General features: G+C 42.1%; 1 protein-coding gene across 1 annotated transcript in view; it reads left to right on the top strand.

The window, feature by feature from the left end:
* bmp2k (BMP2 inducible kinase) overlaps nucleotides 1–22,082 on the top strand; it is a 30,192-nt gene extending 8,110 nt beyond the window's left edge. Inside the window, exons 2-16 of the mRNA XM_072708929.1 lie at nucleotides 5,996–6,114; nucleotides 6,343–6,448; nucleotides 7,730–7,872; nucleotides 8,694–8,815; nucleotides 9,084–9,165; nucleotides 9,377–9,509; nucleotides 11,110–11,213; nucleotides 11,384–11,463; nucleotides 11,722–11,870; nucleotides 12,001–12,521; nucleotides 12,907–13,005; nucleotides 14,145–14,320; nucleotides 14,530–14,684; nucleotides 15,177–15,287; nucleotides 19,464–22,082. Of these exons, the coding sequence (XP_072565030.1) occupies nucleotides 5,996–6,114; nucleotides 6,343–6,448; nucleotides 7,730–7,872; nucleotides 8,694–8,815; nucleotides 9,084–9,165; nucleotides 9,377–9,509; nucleotides 11,110–11,213; nucleotides 11,384–11,463; nucleotides 11,722–11,870; nucleotides 12,001–12,521; nucleotides 12,907–13,005; nucleotides 14,145–14,320; nucleotides 14,530–14,684; nucleotides 15,177–15,287; nucleotides 19,464–20,800 (3,437 nt within the window). The 3' untranslated portion in view covers nucleotides 20,801–22,082. The remainder of the gene's footprint in view (nucleotides 1–5,995; nucleotides 6,115–6,342; nucleotides 6,449–7,729; nucleotides 7,873–8,693; nucleotides 8,816–9,083; nucleotides 9,166–9,376; nucleotides 9,510–11,109; nucleotides 11,214–11,383; nucleotides 11,464–11,721; nucleotides 11,871–12,000; nucleotides 12,522–12,906; nucleotides 13,006–14,144; nucleotides 14,321–14,529; nucleotides 14,685–15,176; nucleotides 15,288–19,463) is intronic.
* Nucleotides 22,083–22,386: the final 304 nt, after the last annotated feature.

Below are 22,386 nucleotides of genomic sequence, written 5' to 3'. Positions count from 1 at the left end.
TGCCTAATTTCACGTGAATTTTTTTGCGACTAACCGACTAATGAAAATGTATTCGACCAAGCCCTCTTCATATCGACTAACGTTTAGTCGACTATTTGGGGGCAGCCCTACTTAGGTCGGCGTTCACGGTTTGACTTCTGAGATTCAGATCGAGTTCTAGGTAATTTTTTTCAAATGGGCTGGTTCGACTTTTAAGAAATTTGAGTTCTAATGAGTTCGAGAACTGAGGTACCACTGTATCAAGATAAAACCATTGTGCCACGTTTTGTTTCACAGTAATGCTCCCATTTTCTCTTGTGTTACAAACCCTCCGTACCCCTTCCCAGCCAATTTTGTCTCGCTTTAATTTTAATTTTAACTTAGGGCTGCTCAATTACGACTACACACAATCTGGCCTGCATGCTTTCTATGGAACTTTAGGGCCAGGAGGAATTGTTTGAAGCAGCCAGCCTCTGCTCTCTGACTTGTATCTTATGTGCCTGTATGTATCTTGTTTGCAGACAATATCTGTAGTTTCTGTTGTTCACATCAATGACTGTTTATGAAATAAGGTTATATTCAAACTCACTTGGAAAATTCTGGAAATTCTTGTGCTATTTAAGCTGAACTTGGTTTAAGCTTTTAGTAAATCCCATTTGAGCTTTAGTGACATTTAACATTACAGAAGAGGAACCTTCAGCATTTTGCTTGATCAGTTGCAATGTTTTCATTCATCCCACAGTGCATCTTCTAGTCTTCTTCCTGTTTTTTCTTGCTGCCTGGTAACTTCTTTATGTTGCAATCATTGAGTTTTAAATCCTGTGAAGCTCAACAGGAAGTCTGTTGCATAATGATCTTTAAGGCTCCTTATTTGTCTTTCCCTGTTTATCAACATTGTTATATTCTGAGATTTGCTTGGAAATCAGTCTCCAACATTATTGTATGGATGATTTAGAATACAGGCATTTCTTAGTCACAAGCTTTTGTGGAAGGCAACAGTAGAGCAAAAGGAAGTTGTGCATGCCCACATTGTAACTATTCTACCAGGAACGTGGTGTTATATACGTAGGACTCCCTTGACTGTAGGGTGCCATCCTTTAGTATACAGACTTTGTGCTAAAATCCATGCTACATAAACAGGCATTTGATGAGCCAGTTGTTCAGCTGCAGCATTGTTCTCTGTCAGTGGTCTCGACACAGTTTGAGCAAATGAGCATTATTGCTGTAATACATTAGATTTGAAGCCATTTTCTGCACTCGTTATTCTTCGGTTCAATTGTTCTGTTGTGTTAAAGTAAACTTTGAGTGTTGCTGGGGAGAAAGGCAGGACCAGTTAAAATGTAACTTGGGAAGTTGAACAAGTTTACCTAACAAGCAGTGTTTGTGAGAAAACAAGTGAACTTTGTCTAACAAGTGATTCCTGTACCATCAGTCTTGGGTGTTTACTGTCCAAAGAGTTTATGTACAGCAGTTTGTGCATTACTTAATACACCCCTTTATACTAAACATACACTAGAAGACTTTATAAAAATCTTTTCAGAGTCTTTTCAAAGACTGTCCAACGCCCTCTCACATCTAAAGACAATGTATCATTAGTCAGAGTTTTGTCACAGACTATGATTTTGCAAAGACTGGGAATCTTGCAGGGTCACTGTTTGCAAGACTGCAAACTGGATTCCTTTTGAGATTATTTCCCATCATGCTCCTGGTAGAAATTTACACAAAGAGAAAAATTGTTGAACAATAGAGCTGAAATATAAGCAGCTTTTGGCCACAGCTGCTCTTGTTTCATCACAGAAATGGTTTGAGATTCCTGAGATCCCGTTTTGCTGCTTCCTGTTTAGTGCTGGAGAGAGCTCATCTATTGGTTGTTGATAATGTCCACATCACTAATGTCCGCAACACTCATGATTTTATTCTGACTTTGGGAACTTGTCTGTGACAGTGAAATCGCCTGAAAGGTTGTTTGGTGTAATGCCAGCATTAAGTTGTATTGTCACAAGACACTCACTCTTGATGATTTAAGAATGTTGGCTTCTAAGGCCCAGGAATGGTGTTAAAACAGTGATTTCAAAGAGATATTGATCACGGTTCTCATTTCTGACTGTGGAACGATATATATGTATTTGGTAATAATGGGCTTACATTCCAGCCTTCAGATAAAGGCTAATGAGCTGGTGTGAAGAACTTGCGACTCTAGCCAAATTAAACTTGAGATTGCAGCAAATATGCAGCAGCTGAGCTGTAATGAGGGCGCTACCACCTTAAGATCAGTGCTTGGGCTGGACAATGTAAACAAGGGACACACTTGTGGTCTTCAAAAAATTTACTGAAGTTTCTCATTTTTTGATTTACTCTGCCGATAAGGAGCGTTGCGCGGTGTCAGCCTGTTTAAAGAAACCAATGCAATTCCAACCATCTATGCTATTCTATTAAGAAAAGACAACATACAAATGCACAGCTTGGGTGGTTGAGTTAGTGGAGCACACCTCTGCTGTTTTAGTATTACACGTGAGTCATGGATGGAATGACCTCTCCCTCAGAAAAGAACTGAAGAAAGTGACTGCACAGCAGCTACAATATCCTTTGTGAAAAGGAGATACTGTGGATAAATAAGCTGAAAGACATCAGTGGTGTGGCAGTACTTTGAATAACATTTAAAATCCAACATGCAACAGACCGGTGCTGTAAATTATCCTGTACACTTGTCAACTAAAACTGGAAATACTTATTTCCCCACCTGTAGCATCGCCATTCAGTAGAACATACAGAAAGCATGCATTTACACTTACAAATGCCAACAGTGTGAGACCTGTCATCTGGAAGGGGCTGCTAAGCACTCTACAGAAAAAGGCCCAGCAACAAACTGTACTTTCTGCATTTTCTAGTGTTAACGCCCAACGACAAAAAGGTTGTTTTTGTATGACTTATTTCTTAAACATTTCATTCCATTACATTTGTCGTTATTTTTCATGCTTTCAGTCTATTTTAATGGGAATCCTCCAGGAATTTTAAGCAAAAATGGAGCTTTAAAGAAATATGTGTTGAATTACATGGTGAATTATCAATATTGACTCATTTGGGGGGGAAGTTATCATGATAAAATGTCTTTTTGTATCACCCAGCCCTAATCAGGACTATCAGAAGGGAATGAAGAACCTCAATTTTGGCATTGGCATTACTGCTCAGCGAAATACCTTTATTTTTAAGCATTATTATGTCCGATCAATGACTAACAGCCTCTCACTAGTGGTGGGATGCAGCTGCTGGTTCATGCCTTTCTTGCTCATCTGGAGCCTCAGATTTTTTAAGTCTTATGCCTTGTGCTTTTGTGGCTGTGGAATGTTGAGGGGGTCTGTATTTTTCATATCAAGTCTGGTCCTATGCCATTCTATGTATTTCAGACCATAAAATCAGTAATTAGCACAGATCATTTTCCAACACATTTTTTCATTGCACCTCTCCTGTTACCCCCTATGCCTTGCTTCTTAATACTGTTTAATCTTTTGCAGAACTCTTTATTTATCATTAATTACTTACAATTCCTTCCTCCAGACCTTGTCCTCATACAGCTAAAAGAATCAGTTCCCCTTGCTAAAGATAGGTGTGCTCCGATTCACACCCCCAAGCTAGAGGCAAATATGTTCACAGTAAGCTGCATGTGTGCAGCTACAAGCCAGACACATGCTTAACCTAGTTTACCGAACTTCTGTTGCCTGGAATTAAGTTTTTAAAAATAGATTTACTGCAGTTGATTAAGGTACACTTTGTTTGGTTGGCCATTCTCAGGCTGTTCACTCACATCTTGCTTGCATATTTCTTGTAGTAAAAGATAAATTAATAATAAATTAGTTTAAAATTTCTGGTTCAATCATTGAATTTTATGTAGGAGATTTTTTAGTTTGTAAATTGTCATTGTATTTGGATTTGAAGATTTACTCTACTCTGGTAATTTGATGTTCAGTAAGGAACTCATCTCTGATTTACGGCTAAAGGTTCTAGAAGAGGGTCAGGGTAGCTCTGTGCTGTATCAGGGGATGTCATATCTCCAAGTGCAGAATCTCTTATCTGCACACCATCATCACGCTCGAGTTATTTTTAGGCTGCCTTTTTTTTTTTTTTTGGAGATAACTTTGAGTGTCATTAGAGTGTAACGTGGGTAAGCTCTAAGGAAATGCAGAGTGTCCTTTAGAGATGGGTGTTCTGGAGAAGACCTCCCTGCTGTTACGAGTACCAACTAGGGCTGAGTATGTGTGCAATGAGGACAGATAAACCAGACCACAGAGATGCAGACCCTAAAACTGGGTCTAGTACAAGTTTGTGAATGACCTCCTTAGGTTTGCTTATTCATTCTAAGAGCTTTGAACATTCTCATTAGGCTTTTTTCTTGTTTGAAGAGAGTATGCTTTATCGAATTTTGTAAAAACATTGAAATGGAAATATTTTGTCATGTGGAAATTAAATTCTCTTCATTAGAATGATTATTTTGGACATTTTGGAATTATCAGAAAAACCACAGGTTTGACCCAATTTATCGTTGCTCTGCGAGAGAGCGATTCCACTATGAACTTTGGCTGTCTTGGCCTCTCAGTGCTGATGCTTAGAGCCTGTCAGTCCAGCCTCTCTCTGTATGTCCACTGCTTGATGTGAATCAAGAATTTTTATTATTGCATAGAACAATGAGACAGTAGCATCTCCCAGTAGCGTAATACAATATCAATAAATAAAATGTGGAAAAAAATTGGGGAGAAAAAAATGTGTGCATATATTATATTATCCATCCATCCATTTTCCAAACCGCTTATCCTATATTATATTATATTATATTTATATTATATTATATTATATTATATTAAATACAAATTGAGTGAGTTTTGACTTTGTACTTTCTCCAGCATTTGAGGAGATAATGTTCTACTGTGGTAGCTTTCCTGGAGTTTTGTGTGAAGTCCTTCTTTGAGAAGGATGCCACCTTTGTGTCTATGTCCTAATAGGCATTGCAAGGACAGAGAACATCTGTACTATTGTGAACAGCCATCCCATTGTAATTAAATGAGTATTTCAGTTGTTCTCAGTTAAACACATCATTGAACACTAGCAATTTATGACTCCATATTAAACAGCTACCCCAATGCATTTGTTCAGATTTCCCATTTAGCTTTGTCTAGATCGGTATCTTCAACCCCTCAGCGTCTTAAAATTACATAAACCATTTTGTCTGGAATACCAAAAGGCTTTTTAAAGATATATAATGTAATATTGTGATTTTAGCTGCTGTGGAGTCATCCTTCATAAGCAGTCAAATAAATAATTCTTCGACTTAAAAGCATATTTGTCTGCCTGTTGACAATATTTGGCAAATATGTAGTTTTCCCTGCATTATGTGTAGTATTCATTCCCTTGTGGTCAGAATACGGAGGCAAAGATTGTTAATCACTTTTAAAAATTCCTTTCCCAAGTCTATTGAATCTGATATAGCACCTGTCCTAAAGTACTTGGCAAAGTTTGAATAAGTAGGATTATAAAAACTGAAAAGCTGGAGACTCCATCATAAACTTGCTGCACTAGTGATCCCAGAGTTTTGGGTTGGTTAAATTTGGACTGTGGACATGAATCAGCTCTGTGATTTTAATGGCTGACCTGGGAAGTAGATGAGCCTGTGATGATTTTGTGGGGAATCCAGTGGACAAAATAGCATGTAGCAAATCACCTTACTATGGTATTGTAGAGGATCAGGAACAGTTAGCTTTAAAGGACAGGGCTATGGTGAAAGGCAACACATTAAACTGAATTAACCTCACATGATTGCTAGTGTTAGGTTATTTGTCGTTATAAAACACGTCCTCATGTCAGTGAGCGAATATTACTGACTGGTGTCTGTACTAGAGGTTTTAACTGGACACTTTAGGAAATGTCACAGTTTCTGTTTAGGTAGGATTGGCCTGAGGTGAAGGTATATAGCCTTTTCTCTGCACTCAGTTGACTAATATAGTGTCACAATTTTCCCCTCTTGCAGGTGGATTTTCCGTAGTTTTTCTTGCTCGAACTCATAGTGGAGTTCGATGTGCCCTGAAGAGGATGTACGTAAATAATGTGGCGGACCTCAGCGTCTACAAGAGGGAGATCACGATCATGGTAGGCCACAGCAAACAGATCCATTGGGACCTCTTTAACTAACCCTTAATACCTTAATCTTATGCAGGTAAACGCTCGCTACCTCCTAAATTTGTCTGGAAAAGGAGCGGCTCTGATGATACAAAGCAGCTTCATGGTGCTTATCACCAGTGTCCATCTCATTTCCATCTCACAATCTCATCTACATACTTTAATGATCTTGTGCCCTGAATTTGTTTTCATTAACAGAAAGAGCTTTTGGATCACAAGAATATTGTACGCTACTTGGATTCTGCCATTAATGCTGTGGCAGAGAGTGTCTGGGAGGTCCTGATTCTCATGGAGTACTGCAGAGGTATGTTCTGTCCCACCTGGTGACTTTCTTACTGCTGTCTAGCTATTTGCTAAATCCATTCTTCCATGTCGTGTTGTCCTTAGGCTAGCCTCGTAGCCAGCTTTGCTCAGTTATACCCATTAGAGCATCTGCTTTGGAGCTGTCTAGGAAGATCCTTACCTGACATTACTTCAGTGAAGTAATCTGCTATTGATTTGTGCAGAATGCAAATTCATTAAGGAGCATGGGATGGATGCTAAAGTAGTTTGGATTATATGCATACTGGCAGGGCAGCTGCCAGTCCATCCCTCTAGGTGACATCTGTAAGGGACCAGCTTGCTAAAACTTTGAAAATTGCTTCTTAATTTGGCGTGTCAATTGTCTCTAAAATGTAAATCATTAATCTGTTAAATTATCTTCTAGTGTTATGGAGGAATGATCCTTGCTAAAATCATGCAGTGTGTTCATGTCATTTATTTGCATATAAATAAAAAATAATGAGACCAAAATCAACTAAATGAACAACTGCACATCAGTTTCATCTCTGAGCCCTGCACGGGTTATATTTGGCATCAAATAGATATTGGTCAGAGTGTGTGTGTGTGTGTGTGGGTGGGTGGGTGTGTGTGGGTGGGTGGGTGGGTAAGTTAACTTAGCATATACTGTTCAGTGTTTGTACATAATGGGGAGGTGCGGAAAGTCCCACATCTGTGTTCTAGCTTTTTTTGTTTACATTACAAAAATGTATATGCACTGGTCCCCATGGAAACCTAGGGATTAATTAGTAGAATTCAAAGGGCGATGGTATCCTTCAGCTGTAAATGAAGCTCGGAGAGGTCACCACCCTGCTCTGCAGCTTTATCTCTGAGCATGTAGAGCAAGGTCTTCCTCAATTCTAAACCCAGAAATAGTACCATGCGAGCTGTAATGTAGGTAGCGTCAGTGTGGGTAGGAGCCAGCCTCTCTTGTTTTGGATTTCTTTTGTCCTTTTGTTTGAATTATCATCATTTGTTCTGTGTCTGGTGCTGCTTTTCAAATCTGGATGTCCTTTCTCCTGGACTTCTTTTGGTTTAGGAAGGCTCAACTTTGGCTTTAGTAGCCATGGGAATGGAGTAGCTAGAGATCATTATAGGACGAAATGGCTTGGCTCTGGGAGATATTTCTGGAAGAGCATATTAAAAGTATTACACATCAAATTGGAATATGGACGATATACTAAAAAAAGTAACCTTTGTTTTTGTGTGTTTCACTGTTGTGCGTTTGTCTTTGAGTCTTACATTTGCCTGCTTTCCCTGTTGACAGCTGGTCAGGTGGTTAAACAGATGAACCAGCGTCTTCAAACAGGCTTCAGTGAGGCAGAAGTCTTGGCCATCTTTTGTGATACCTGTGAGGCCGTTGCCAGGTTACATCAGTGCAAGACCCCAATCATTCATCGAGATCTAAAGGTACTGTGCTGTTTCTATGGCTGCCACTCATTTCTCTTATCTTGAAGAAAATGCAACAGTGTAACTTTGTTGCTTCCGTATATAATGTAGATCACACCATTTTGTTTTTATTTAAATAGAAAAGCAGAACTTGGCCTGTTTTTATGGGAACAGAAATCAAAATGCCGTGGGAATTCTCTGTTTTGGCTGCTATGCAGGTTTTCCCCAATCTGCAAGAGCGTGAATAAGAGTTAGTCACTGAACATTTAGTGGAATCTTGTTTAAAATTAATCTTGAAGAAAAGCTTGGGCAGAGTTAGGAGTGTGGAGCCCATGCTGGGGTTAGGGAGCAATAGTCCGTTTCCAGCCCTGACCCTGAGATCACTTCTTGATTCTCTGTGGAATGTGAGAACTCACTTGTGAGAGCAGTGTCACTGTAGAGGGACAGGGCTCCACATTTTTGCTGCTCAGTGGAACCCACAGTCAGCTGGAGCTCTGCCACTGTGTCCTCAGTGAAACCTCAGTGAAACTTGGTGGGGGGGGGGTGGGGGTGCAGCACCCTTGGTGGCCACCTCTGTCACCTAATGGGTTGACTGGCACTGAGCTTAATAAAAAGAAAAGTGGTAATTTTATCTGCTAGGACTTTGAATAATAAATTTACAGTAGTTTGACAAGTGTTTTCACAACTTTTTCTTATAATGTTATGTTATGTAGCAATTGTAATTTAAGCAATAATCCTGCTTTTTCAAGTTGCCGATTGTTGTCTTGGTGGTGCTTGTGTAACAGATGAGATATTGCTGTACTTGCTGGAGAAACGTGTGAATTTGTGCTTTTATCTGTCAGGTGGAGAACATCCTCCTGAATGACCAGGGGCACTACGTTCTGTGCGACTTCGGAAGTGCCACACACAGAGTGCTCCATCCTCATAAAGATGGAGTGAATGCAGTAGAAGATGAAATAAAAAAGTAAGTTTGGGGATCGATTAAGTAAAACAAAATAGGAGGAAAGACTGGTCAGAAGTCTAGTGCTTTTTATATCTCCTCCTGAAATTATTGTAGCAATGATGTATCTATGGAATAGCTTGTAAGGGATGCTTGCTCATCACAGCATACTGTCTGGCCTATAATAAGTGGTCAAATAAAGGACACGTATTATGGTTATTATCATCATTATTATATGTTCTGTGCACTGAGTGATGGTGATTATGGTGCCGTTTGGTGCCATTTCTTGCAGGTACACCACCCTCTCGTACCGAGCCCCTGAGATGGTTAATCTGTATGGAGGGAAGCCCATTACCACCAAGGCTGATATATGGGTGAGAGATTTATGACAGATGATGACAGTCCTTTGTAATGCAGGGAAGTTTAGTGATATTAATTTTTTAATTTATTTCCAGGCATGTTCTCCATCAAAAAAATGACTGTGCTGTTTTAGATTATTATTTTCTTATGGCTATAATAATGTGTACTGTTGCTTTATAGATCCTGAATAATGTTTCAGAGCTAAAATACCTTCTTCCCCTCCAGGCACTTGGATGCTTGTTGTACAAGCTTTGTTTCTTCTCACTTCCATTTGGGGAGAGCCAGGTTGCCATGTCTGATGGGAACTTCATTATTCCAGATAACTCCAGATTCTCCTTTAAGCTGCACTGCTTAATCAGTAAGTAGACGCTAGATAACTTTACGGTTGCCTTCTAAACACACTGAATGCAGAAGCCCTAGTGATTAAACAATAGTGTTTTTTCCAACTGTATTCTCACCAGATACAGTAGCCCCCTCCTGTGGTGAGAACATTCAATTTCTTCTGAGCAAATGTAAAATATATATATATATATATATATATATAATTTTTTATTTTTTTTTTATCTGGTCACCATCAGCAGTCACTGTATATCTTCCTGATTTTCTCCTCGCTGGCTGCTAGCCAAACACAAAGGACATCTGATCCACCCACTTATTAAAATGCTGAAATGTATTATTGAAATTAAGTGCATTGAAGTGCCTTGAGACTGTGTGCGACTCTTATGTAAAGATCAACATCATTGCACCATATGTGGTCAGTTTCTACAGGTAGTAAAGAAAAGGGATTGATCACAGCTAAGACCCAATCCAATCCCAATCCAAAACGTGACATGACAGCGGAAAGGCTGAAGCAGAAAATTTGGTCTTCATAGTAGGAATATTGTTCAGAAAATGACAATAAGAAGAGTGTTAAGTTTTGCAAAGGCATGTAGCTGTGGGCTGTCCTCTAACAGAGAACTCCAGTTCTTCATTTAACTCATCCTGATGAGTTTATAGAGAGCGGATCCCACATGGTTCTTCCCTGGGATGTCTTTTGATACATCGCCTCCATTTGCATGCTTTTCTTCAGGACTGTGACTTCTAGCAGTGTCTATGAGATAGTGGCACTGCGAAGTGAGCTAAAGGTCCCTCTAATTCCCAGATGCAAACCCTGGCAGGCTTTTTAGTTGCTATACTACACTGATGCAAGATGGATGCCAGAATGTATCCAATGTTGGAAGCTCTTACCTGTGTGAGGAGTGATCTGAGCTTGGAGAGTGTCATGAGCTCAGTGTGTCTCATGTTGATTACCTTCATTGTAAGTCTCCCCTAAGGAGGCCTGTAACCTTTCATGACCTTAATAATCGCCCTTCATCACCCTCTGTTGTTCTTCCAGTGGAAGCTTCCCCTCCTCATCTGGCAGCACAGTCATAGGTGAACTTCACGCAGTCAGTTCCCTTCTTCTCACCATTCCCCATAGTCATTTTAATATACAAGGTGTTCTTGCTAATGACCTTACATTTGAAAAAACAGAAGATCGTGGAAGAGGCTGCATTTCGTTTCATCTCGTTCATATTTCTACTCTTCCCTATTTCCAGTGCTGAGAATTAACATTTTTGTTCTTCGTTGTTGGTTTATTCATGAAAATCAAAACCAGTACAGAGGTGGGAAGTCGTTGGGCTGCTTTCGACTGGAATCGAGTGGCCTGTTGTCATGTTGATCTTTACACTGGAGGTGACCATAAACTTAAGCCATCCAGGAATTATGACTGGTTGATCATGAGCCATATATCACGAATGAAGAACTAGTGTTCTGTAAACTTTATTCATTTAGACCATGATAATTCTTAGTGAACACTACAATGAAATGACCATATTTTTGGAATTATAGAATGGACCCAGAATGAGGAAAATATTGAAGTGAACTACTTTGCATCTACTTTGCGGTAACATGGATATGTTTGTTCCCCCCTCAAAAAGGATACATGCTTGAGCCAGATGTGGAGAAGAGACCTGACATCTACCAGGTTTCCTACTTTGCCTTCAAGTTGGCTGGAAAAGAGTGTCCCGTGCCAAACCTCTTTGTGAGTATCACCTCAGCAGCTATAATTCACTGAGCAGGCCTTGGCCAAAACTGTGCTGCAGGTGGATGTAATGCCAAAGTAATTGCTGCCTAATGACTGTAGCGCTTATGTGAATATGGTTTGGGAGAAGCTATGGAGATGTGCCGTTTTATCTTCCCTGCTTTCTGCAGAACTCTTCCCTGCCGACGTCCCTCCCAGAGCCTCTTACTGCCAGTGAGGTGGCTGCTAAGAAGAGTTTGACGAAGGCCAGGTACCGTAGAGAAGCGGTCTGCTCTTCTTCTTCTTCTTGGAGCAGGAGCCGGCTGCTCTGCATGCTCATCTATGCACACTTCATGGTGCGAGAAATGCTGCTTTAAAGGAGCAGAAGTGTCACCTTCATGTCTAAACTGAAGCTCTCCTGTGGTTCGACATTTATATTCATAAATATTTGCTCTAATTACTGTATTAACTTTATGGATGTTGTGGTTTTTAAACTGCTGTAAATTAATACACAGAATTATTACTGCAGAATAACGGACTCGGTTGGACCAACAGAAACCTCAATTGCCCCAAGACAGAGACCAAAGGCTGCAAATGCCAATGTCGTGTCCATTCACAATACTGTTACTCCTGTGAAAATGACGGTTCCTACTGGACCAGTGAGCAATGGACAGAAAGGTAAGCGGTACTTTGGGATTGCAGTGCCCTCATACGTGAACGTTAAAGATCTGATACTGGTCAGTTTTCACTTTGGCTACCTGAAATGACAGTTGATGTCTCTCTCTCCTGTGGTGGATGTCTTTGATAGTGCCGGGCCCGGGGAACGGACAGTCTGCTTTGCAGACTTCCTCAAGCAGCCAGCAGCACCGCATCCTGCAGCAGCTGCAGCCTGGAGACCTGCGACTGCAGCAGTTTCAAAAACAGCAGCAGCAACAGCAACAGCTCCAACAACAGCAACAGCAACAGCTCCAACAACAGCAACAGCAACAGCTCCAACAACAGCAACAGCAACAGCTCCAACAACAGCAACAGCAACAGCTCCAACAACAGCAACAGCAACAGCTCCAACAACAACAACAGCAACAGCTCCAACAACAACAACAGCAACAGCTCCAACAACAACAACAGCAACAGCTCCAACAACAACAACAGCAACAGCAACAGCTCCAACAACAGCAACAGCTCCAACAACAGCAACAGCAACAGCTCCAACAACAGCTACAGCAACAGCAACAGCTCCAACAACAGCAAAAACAGCTCCAACAACAACAGCTTCAGCAGCAGCATCAGCAGCAACCAAATCAGCAGCAGCTTATCTACCTACAGCAGGTGAGCTTTACTCTTACATCACTAACTTCAACAAATGCAGAGTAGGTAGTATCATGCATATTTCCACAGTTGAATGGTTAAAAACACACCTTTAGCACAGGTGTATTTTTGAAGGTAGTTTGAGGATACTGGGCAAGGATTTTGTCTTGATGTTGTACTGGCTCAGTGATTCCCTCCTTTTTTAATGAATAAAAATGTAAGAGATTTGTGCAAATAATGCCATCAGCCTGTCATCCAAAAGCAGGCAGTGTAATTTTAATAACTAAGTTTCACAAACTAATTTTATTTTCAGATTGGCATCTCAAGTGCTGAGCTATTCTAAGATGGCGGCTGTCCTGCATTGTTTCTGTGTCCTGCAGTGTTGATGTGTATCTTCTCCTCCCAGTACCACCAGGCCCTCCAGATGCGTCAGCAGCCGCACATGCTCAGCCAGCAGATGGCAATGCAGCCTGTGTATCAGCAGCAGGCCCAGTACGCGGCCATGGTAAGAGCCTCCCTTTCCCGCGTGTGGATCGCGCTCTGACAGACAGCAGCTACATCTGTGATGCAGTGTCCACAAACGGCCCGGGGCGAGTCAGTCTTTATAAAAGCAATCGGAGGGTTAGCACATGATTCACCCTCAGTCAGCAGCTTCCCTTCGTCTAACGGTTTCTTTCGATTTCTGTGAATTTGCCAGCTGTTTCTGCTAGTGACCCTGCTTTGTGAAAACAGGGGGAGTGTGGAGAAGTCCTATCCTTCCATTTGAATCCCTGTTTCTTTCTTCCCACTGTGGAGTGGTTTAGTCGAGTTTCTCAGCTGTGCATTTCCATCTGCGGGGTGTCTGTGACCTGCATATAGGTTAGCAGTCCATCACATAATACTATTCAAGGTGGAGAATTATATCGTTTTAATGGTTGAAATTACCTGTTGTAGGATCATTAATATACTTGTGATAATTTGTTACATATTGATTCGGGTTTATGGGTTGAAGGTGTAATAGGTCTTATGTTGCCGATGGAGATTATTTTGTGATTTATTTACGGTAATATATCAGATATTTAAGTTAGTGTTTGCCTTTAAGAGTGTCGCATAGCGTGAGAGGGGAGGTCATTATTAAGCAGTTAGCCTGTGGAGGATGGAGCTGCATGGTCTTTTGACCTCTGTCTCACTTTATTTGAAGTACCTCAAAAACTGCAAAGTTTTCCATGTAACAAACAAATACTGTTGTATTTTTTATTTTTTTTTACTATTTATTAATTAAATAAGTTAAGCGAGTGGTTTCCTGTATTTTTTCCCCTTTTTGTTTTGCGGATCGAGTAAGAAAATTGTCGACCTTAAGGCTCTATTTTCGAGATTGGGAGCTATATAAGTTTCTTAACCCAAATAAAATAATATACATAATTTATGGATACTTTATTTTCACCCTGGAGCTGAAGCCTCACACTGTTTACTCTGTTAACCGGTGGATAGTGTGATTCTCTTGTCTACTAACCACAGTGTGATGCAATGATCATCTCAAAGCCTTGAGCGTCATAATTACCTCCATTTGTCCTCTTAGCTTTTGGATGTGGAGTTGTCCCTTGTGTGTGTGCTTTGAAGACCATACACGGTGTGTTGAATCAGCATTCTGACCTCCTTTAACAGATGCACCAGTATCAGCAGGCCTTTGCACAGCAGCAGCAACACCAACATCCCAATCATCAGCAGGTCCCCTATCACACCTCCCCGTTGGAATTCCAGGCTTCCCACACGAACTTTAGCCCTTCTGGGTTGGGTTGCATGGGGCCTGTCGCTGTGGAACCTTCATTCACTAACACCAGGTAACAGTCCTGCCATCCCCATACTGTAACCACGATGGTGTATGTGAGTCTCTACCCAGCAAATCCATTTTACGCTACCCCTCCAAACACCATGGGTCCACTGTCTATCTTGTCGCTGTGACCTTCGTTTTGAATTGTTCATGGGATTCGCAGAAGAAGGTAAGACGCAGAATCTGCAGTGACCCAAAATTTGCTTCTCTCTTTGGTAGAAACCCCTCCGTGAGTTCAGAGGTGGTTACCCCTCCCCCACAGAGCATCAGTAATCCCCCTGATATGTCAGGATGGAATCCCTTCGGAGAAGACAACTTCTCCAAGATGACTGAAGAGGACCTGCTGGACAGAGAGTTTGACCTCCTGAGAGCGAGCAAGTTTTGATTCATTCTGTCCTCATTAGCAGAACAGCTTCTGAAACGTCTGTGTTCTTAAAATTTGGAAATTATGCCTTTTTTTATATCATCAGTTTTCAGGGATATTTCAATTATGTGGTTTAGGGTAATTCAAATGACTACGTTTCTTTCACATCAAATTCAGTCACATCCACATTCATAAATGAACACTTAGTGTCAGCACTGAGATGTGTGCGTCATGTACCAACATTTGTCTTACATAAATGGCTGTGTTAGCAAGCTAACAAGCTTGACTTATTGTCCTGGCTCTGTGCTGCTGTAAGACACACACGCACACACACACACACACACACACACACGTTTGGCTTGTGTGTGTGTGGCTCTGTCGTGTAGCAGTTCAGCAGTTTGCTTCTAAACAATTCAAGCCTACAACCAACACAAGAGCCTGCTGGCTGCCATGCTGATGTCAGGACTTGTTTAACGAGACCCCCTTCTCCGTCCTCTGACAGAAAAGCCCACGGAGGGAGCAGCCAGTGTAGACCTCAGCGTAGGGAAGCAGCTGCCCTCAGAGCCTCTGCAGGATGACCTTTTTGGCTCTGTACCTTTTCTGTCCAGCCCAGGCAAGTTTTAAGGAACCTCTGAAGAACAACCATTGAAATCCTTGGCTTTTGTGTCTGTGTGTTAGCTTCCCAACTGCCGACACGTCTTTGCTAACGCTAATTAGAGCTTCGGGAGCGGGAAGCCGTGCTCACGGTGACCTCATGCGTAGGACACGCGCGCAGCCAATCGTGTGTGTGCTGCTGTACTATTGGCTTGTGGTTGACTTGGTCAGAAACCGGATCAGTGCAGAGGCTGTGCCTGTGCTGTTGGCCAGTCCTGACTGCGCATCTAACTGTGATGCCCCATGCATCACCAAGTAGCTACTTCAGTGAGAAACTGGCAGATGTTCATTGTTTTACAGTTAACAAGAAGAGCTAAGTGGTTTGGTTGCCTGCTGTCATTATTTTGATTTAGTAGACTAACAGTACTTCCAACATACATTTAAGATTAACCTAATTTTACTGTGAGCTTTCTGGGGGCTTCCTGTATTAACTTGCTTTGGTTCTGCACACATCCCGTTTTTAAAGTGGAAAAACCGTAATGGGCCTTTACACTACCAATGTACGCTGTTAGGAACTTCCAGCAAGAAGCATCATCTATTAAAATGGATGGTTTGTCATTGGCTTTGGTTAGCTGCTTTAGCTTGTAGCAGACAGGTGCAAGAATGTGCTCTGGGGTTATTCCTGCTCCGTGGAACGCTGTGGGTTAACTAAGTTTTTGTTCGTTGGTGCTTCTGTATTACTGAGGTGTGCATTTGATTATAACTTGATAGTTATTTCAAGAAATTCAGTTGAAGCTTTTTGTTGTGTACTAAATTGTTCTCTCCCCCCGAGAGGTGACTGACCTGTCTTTGAGCAGATTAGCCTCCCATCTACCTTAGCACTGTGCAAGGCTTATGTACAGGCAAAGTGTTCCTTCTCAGTCTAATGCTTTGCCTGAATTCCTGCTCATTTACTGGGAGGTAAGAATGACCGTCCATGTTACCCCCAAGGGTTAACTCAGGGTTTTTAAGTACCTGGACAGGAGAAGAAACACAAGATCAAAGCGGTAGAGGGGAGATCACATGCATCTTCCCGCTCGCTAATGTATAGCAGTGAATGTCATGAGCCATTATAGACAGATTCACTGTGCGTGTCATTCTGCTCGACAAGGGAAAGCCACTTGCACGTTTACCTGTCATGAATAAGCTCTTGCCACTAAGTGGAGTAGTGTAGGTAATTACTTTTGCTTTTACTAATCAGAAAAGATGGGACATAATGGAAGTGGACTTGATGGTTTACTTTTGTGGTGATGCCATAAGGGAAGCTAGTTTGGCAGGTGTAGAGGCACTTGGGTCTCGACGGAGGCCCATGGTTTGCTGATGATGATCCTTGCTGCGAGTCCTTAAAGGGCTTAATTTCTTCTTGATCGTACCAACAACACAGGGAGTAAAAAGGCAACAGAATAACAATGAGAATTAAAAATGATCGTTTACGTCAGAGTTCTTCCAAAACTCTGGTTTATATTCAAGGGGCCAAAAAAGCTGTCTACGGTGGTCGTTTCAGAAACCATAATGACAGATCCAGCTTTATTGTATTATGTTTTGCTTTTTGAAAATTGTGAACTAGTTAAAGTTTCTACACTGGTCATTCTGGAAAAAATGTCCTGTCCTACAGAATGAGTTCAGTTGTGAAGCATGTTAGAGTAATGTTAGAGTAATGTTACAGTAAAGCACACTTGATTTACTGCATTCATTAATGTATGTTGTATTGATTTGCTTTCAAAAAGCCTGGCACCGCAGTTTACCTCCGATACAAAGGTGGGGGTGTACTGTAGCTGGGCAGAATACCATTGCAGAGCATTCGACCCTGGTCCCACCTTACTAAGGTGGATAACGTCACATATCTCTGACACTATTTTCTATTTTAATTAAAGGCAATTTCTGGAAAAGGTTGATGGGACCGCGTCTTAAAATAGTATTTTTGTGATTGCAATTTTTTTCATTTCTAAATGTGTATTTGTGTTTCAAGTTAGCATTCATTTAATTGTTGTGTGTAAGGTTGAATTTACTAGCCACATGAAAGTGAACGAAGATCTTCATGGTGCAGAGTCCATTTTCGCAGTTAAAGGGAAGGGGCCAGGTTGGTTTAGCCACACACAGAGTGCCTTGGAGCCTCACCGTGCGCCTCAGTCTGCAGCTAGTACAGCCTGTCTGTGAGCACGCTGTGAGGAGAGCGTGACATTACATCATTCATTGTCCTTCCATAGGAGTCGACCTCATACTTATTACATATGTGTGTGAGATTCATACACTCACTTGTTGTGCATTTTTACATATCCATTTATGTCCATACACAAGTAAGTTTTTGGTCATCAAAGGTAAGTTGACAGCATATTGGGGCTGTTTTTCTAATGGGATTTATCTCATTTGTTTTTTTTTTTTCCCCCTCAACTTACTTTACAAACATCTCACTGCCAGTCAGTCAATTCATTTGCCGCTTTTATGGGTGAAGTAAGACAGCCATGTTGAGACCATCTTTCACTTTTGTACTGGTGGGTAGGTGTGTAAATTAGCTATACTTTTGAAATGTGGGCAAAACGATGCATTTTGAAAGAACCTTTTATTAAAATGCATTCCGTTTTCAGAAGTATAGTGTATTACTGGTTACGGCCAGATTATTATGGTTTATTTTAATTTTTCCCAGTTTTTTCCCCCCCACTTACTGCGACATGAGCATAACGCTGCCATCGCCTACTCTCGTCTAGCAGCCATGGGGAAGCGGCCAGACCTGCTGTGTGTCGTGTTAGAGCTCAAACTGTGTCCTCCTGTGTTGGAAGCTTACAGCTGCAGTGCCAGACCCCCTCAGTGTTTCAACTTAACAGCTGTTTGCACAGAAATACTCTGTAAAGGCCTATAAATATGTATCATAATGTAATACTGAATGATGTGCTGCTCTTTAAAAATAATGATAATAAAGCATATTAAAAAACAAATCTAGTTTTTGTCACTTTATTTTGTTAGCTAATGTTCAGGTCCCTGGGGAGCTTGCCCCGCCCCCTGCCCCGCCCCCGCACCCTCGCTCATTTCCCAGAGTTTCCTGTGTCACCCACCACTACATAATCAGTACAAGATGGTTTTGCTAACATGGCTGTCTCACTTCACATAATATATGCCAGACCTGTAACATGCCTGATGAGTGATGCATCTGAGCTACCTCTCCGAGGTACGAGGACTGGAGTACTTCTTACACGCCGGCTGCATGTGTTAGTCATGCTGTTTATAATCTTAACGCACAGAAGCACAGGCATAAAAGGCTAAATGTTAATCTGTTATCGGACTGCCCTGCCATTAGACTGAATTGCTCCACCTGACTGTACAGTACCAGCATTTACAGGAGTAGCTCCAGCCCTGAGCTGCAGTCTAAGATGCCTTTTCAGTCTCCCTGTCTCTCTCATGCCTGGTTCCACATTTTTCCAGCACGAATGAGTATAGCACAGTGAGTAAGGCATTGAGTTAAAGTAGTAAGTGAGCTGTGCACAAACACATTTGCAGTATTAATACTGGATTACTATTGTGCTCTCTAAAGAATACTGTCTTGATTTGTATTTTCTGATACTTCAGTATTACCCATGATTTTCCATCTTTCTTGTATATTATAAGACATTTCTGCTTACAAAATTTCTTATTCTGATGACCAGGGTTTGCTTTAGTGCTCCTATATCACAACGTACTACACGAGCCAATCCATGCACAGAAGCGACCGCTGTAGAGTCAGGCTCTGCTCTGCTCACGAAACACGAGTCTGTTTCACACACGCTTCCTGGCGGTTTTTCGTGTGGTGTTCTGGGGTAGTGTAATAGATAACAGCTTTTGGGTCACGTGACATTTTATTGTCCTCTCTGTTCCTTTGAAATTGCTCGGTAAAAATTTCCTGCCATGCCCTCCGTATAGCTCCCTGGAAAACTGAAAACAGACATTTCCACTTTACGGCGTGAAGCATTAACTTGCGAAAATAACGTTTATCTATTCCGTTGCTACTGTGAGGCCTAGTAGTGACTGAAGCAGCATCTCTAAATTGTGTGCAGTGCTGTAGTTTTTGATAGCTCCTGATCATTTGTGAGCACAAATTAGGTTATAATTAAAACACTGGTTGGCACACATTCATTACGTCTTCAGTTCTCTCATCCCAGGATCTCTTTCTGGTTTAACCCATTAGATGCCAGTACGAAGACCCCAGAGCAGCCCACGCCGGAGCCTCATCCCGCTGCTGAAGACCAACCGGCGAAAGAGTGCAAATCCAACAAGAGAAGCGCCTCTTCTGGCCTGCAGTGCAGAGCAGGAGAGGAGTCAGACAGCGACTTTGAATCAGATCCTCCGTCTCCAAAGAGCAGCGAGGAGGAGGAGATTGAGGAAGACGAAGGGCTGAACAGTGAGCATGGGGAGTTCAACGACTACACAGAATGCGAGAACCTCGGGCAGCGGCCCCTGCTCATGGATTCTGACGAGGAGGATGAAGAAAAGCACAGCTCCGATTCTGACGACGACCAGAAGAAGGGCAAAGCGCTGGCAAGGAGCCCAGCAGAGCGAAAAGCAGCGAGTACAGTGGAGGGAGCCGCCAGGGCGGAGTCCGGCTCCAGTCTGATCACGCCCCCTGAGTCACCCGTCGTGAGCACGAAGGATGTCTTCGGAGCAGTGCCTTTCCTCGACAGTGAACAGGCCAAACCTGAAGCTGAAAGTGGTGACATTTTCGCCAAGGCCCCATTCAGACAGGCCAGCCAGGAGCAGATTATGGATGAATTTGATGTATTTACCAAAGCCCCATTCAATAGAAACTTGTCCAGAACAAACAAGAGCATTGACGCTCCAATAGGACAAACGCCCCCTGTGTCCCCCGACAGTGTGGACGTGTTCGGCTCCTCTCCTTTCCAGCCTGGCCATTCACTGCCACTTTCTGCGACCACAGAGGATGTCTTTGGCCAGGTCCCCTTCGAAGAGAGCGGCAGCCAACAACAAAAGATAAAGCAGCGTAGCCTTCAGAAGCTCTCTTCGAGGCAGAGACGTACGAAACAGGAGACCAGCAATAGCAATGGTAAGCGTCACCACGGGACCCCCACCAGCGGCAGGAAGACGGGCAAGCCCAGTTTCCGTACGCCGGAACGTGTCCGGCGACACAAGCGAGTGGGCAGGAGAGACTCTCAGAGCAGCAACGAGTTCCTCAGCGCCTCTGACTCCAAGGAGAACATCAGCGTCAGCGTTGGGGATGTCAAAGACAAGGGAACACCCTTGCCGGCTGAGGAGGTCACTCTGGACCCTTTTGGTGCCAAACCTTTTCATCCACAAGACACTGGCTGGCACACTCAGCATCAAGGGGACATCGGCTGCTCTAATGGGAGACCTCGAGCCACATCTTTGCAGAGCACGTTCAGTGACGGGAATAAAATGGATGACTTTGGGGCCGTGCCGTTCACAGAGATGGTCCACGGCGTAACGCAGCAGTCGGCGCAGGTGGAGCTGGATCCTTTTGGTGCCGCTCCTTTCCCCTCGAAACCTTGACCGTCTTCCAGCATCCAGCATTGTGATGAGAGAAGATCCACACAGTCCTTGGATTGAATCCCCACTGATCTGCTGCCAACCTGGGGATACGTGTTCAGTCCAATCTTCAAAGCTTACTTTTATATGTAATATATATATTTTAATAAAGAAGTGGTCTTTGGACCATGTTGGGGAGGAATGATCTTTTTTAGAATTTATCTGCATTACCTTCAGCCTGCTTCTGTTCGCTAAGAAGCCTTTTTACGTGACATAATTGTTCTAAAATCTACCCGTCGGGACTTTTTTTAAAATAGGAATTATTGTTCGATTGACTTGACCATACTGTGATAAACGCGCCTCATTGACTGCTTGAGTTGCTGCAAAGCTTCACATAGACTGCGGCTTCTTCTGCAGGCGAACAATAAGACGTCGACACCGCAAAGCCTTATGGGGGGGGGGGGGGGGAGGCATGGCACAGCACCGTACCTCAACCATGAAGCAAAACCTGGCACCGTGTCGGGGCTCAAACACCTAATGTAAGCCTTTAAAACTCTCTCACCTGGTCTCAATTTACATTTCCTTGGATTTCTGTGTTTTTAGTTTCAGTTTCCTGAATACATATAGCAGTTGTATTTTTTTTTTCTTTTTTGGATTATTAAAATAAAAAGGGACTTCTTTTTTAATTTTTGAGCTGTCATCAGTTACATTTTAGTATTGAATCTAACTAATTCTAATACCATCAGACACTTTGTGTTCGGATACTTTTAAATAAAATTTTGCTGTGTTTTTGTAGACAAATTCACAATATCCTTACACATGGAATATAATGTGATTGTTTTTTGTGTAGCAATATATAAATGATATCCTTGCAGTTTAAGGGGATGAACAACCTCTCTGTCTCCTTTGCTGATGTTGATAAAATCAATATTTACAGCTACTGACCATTTGTATGGAAAGTGAGGTTTTGTAGGAAATAGCCCTTTGTGAAATGACAGCAGGTTGAAGTTGCTCCATACAAATTAAGTGCACTTTCCACAGTCTCACTTTCATGGGAGCTCACTTGAAAGGGAGTGAATAAAAATTGAGTTTTGGGAATATAAGTGGGATTTGCCAGTGGTGACGTATTTACCCACATTAATCCTGACTAATATGACAGTGTGTTTTTTTTCCCTCCTTTTAGTTTCTTGATCCATATTGATTTGTTTGAAATTGAAGAAATAAACTTATGCATTTTACAATTTTTAAGTTTGATCAAACATCTGTTTGCTGTCTAAGAATCCAATAAATCAGTTGGACTAATGAAGCTGAGGATGTCTGTGTTTGCTTAAACACCAGTGGTCAGTTGCTGAAGCATAATCATAAAAAAACAATGAAGAGGCTTCATTATTTCCCATGATATTAGACTTCTGAGATGCCCCCCCCCCCCAATCACTTGGTGCTACATTTCATTGAGATGGGCAGGGACAGCTGAATAATGACTGAGAAGTGTCAGAGGCGTTCTGGTATTCAGCCATTGTGGGCATGTCACAGTGTTTGGAGTCAGGTGGCATCTTAGGTCAGATCTGTAAAGGATAGAAGGAAATGAAGTAAGGAAAAGGTCAGTTTGT

This window comes from Paramormyrops kingsleyae, chromosome 2 (genome assembly GCF_048594095.1).
Source record: "Paramormyrops kingsleyae isolate MSU_618 chromosome 2, PKINGS_0.4, whole genome shotgun sequence".
Classification (NCBI taxonomy): Eukaryota; Metazoa; Chordata; class Actinopteri; order Osteoglossiformes; family Mormyridae; genus Paramormyrops; species Paramormyrops kingsleyae.
Note: the sequence above shows the minus strand (reverse complement) of the source record. Positions and strands in the feature narration are given on the sequence as shown.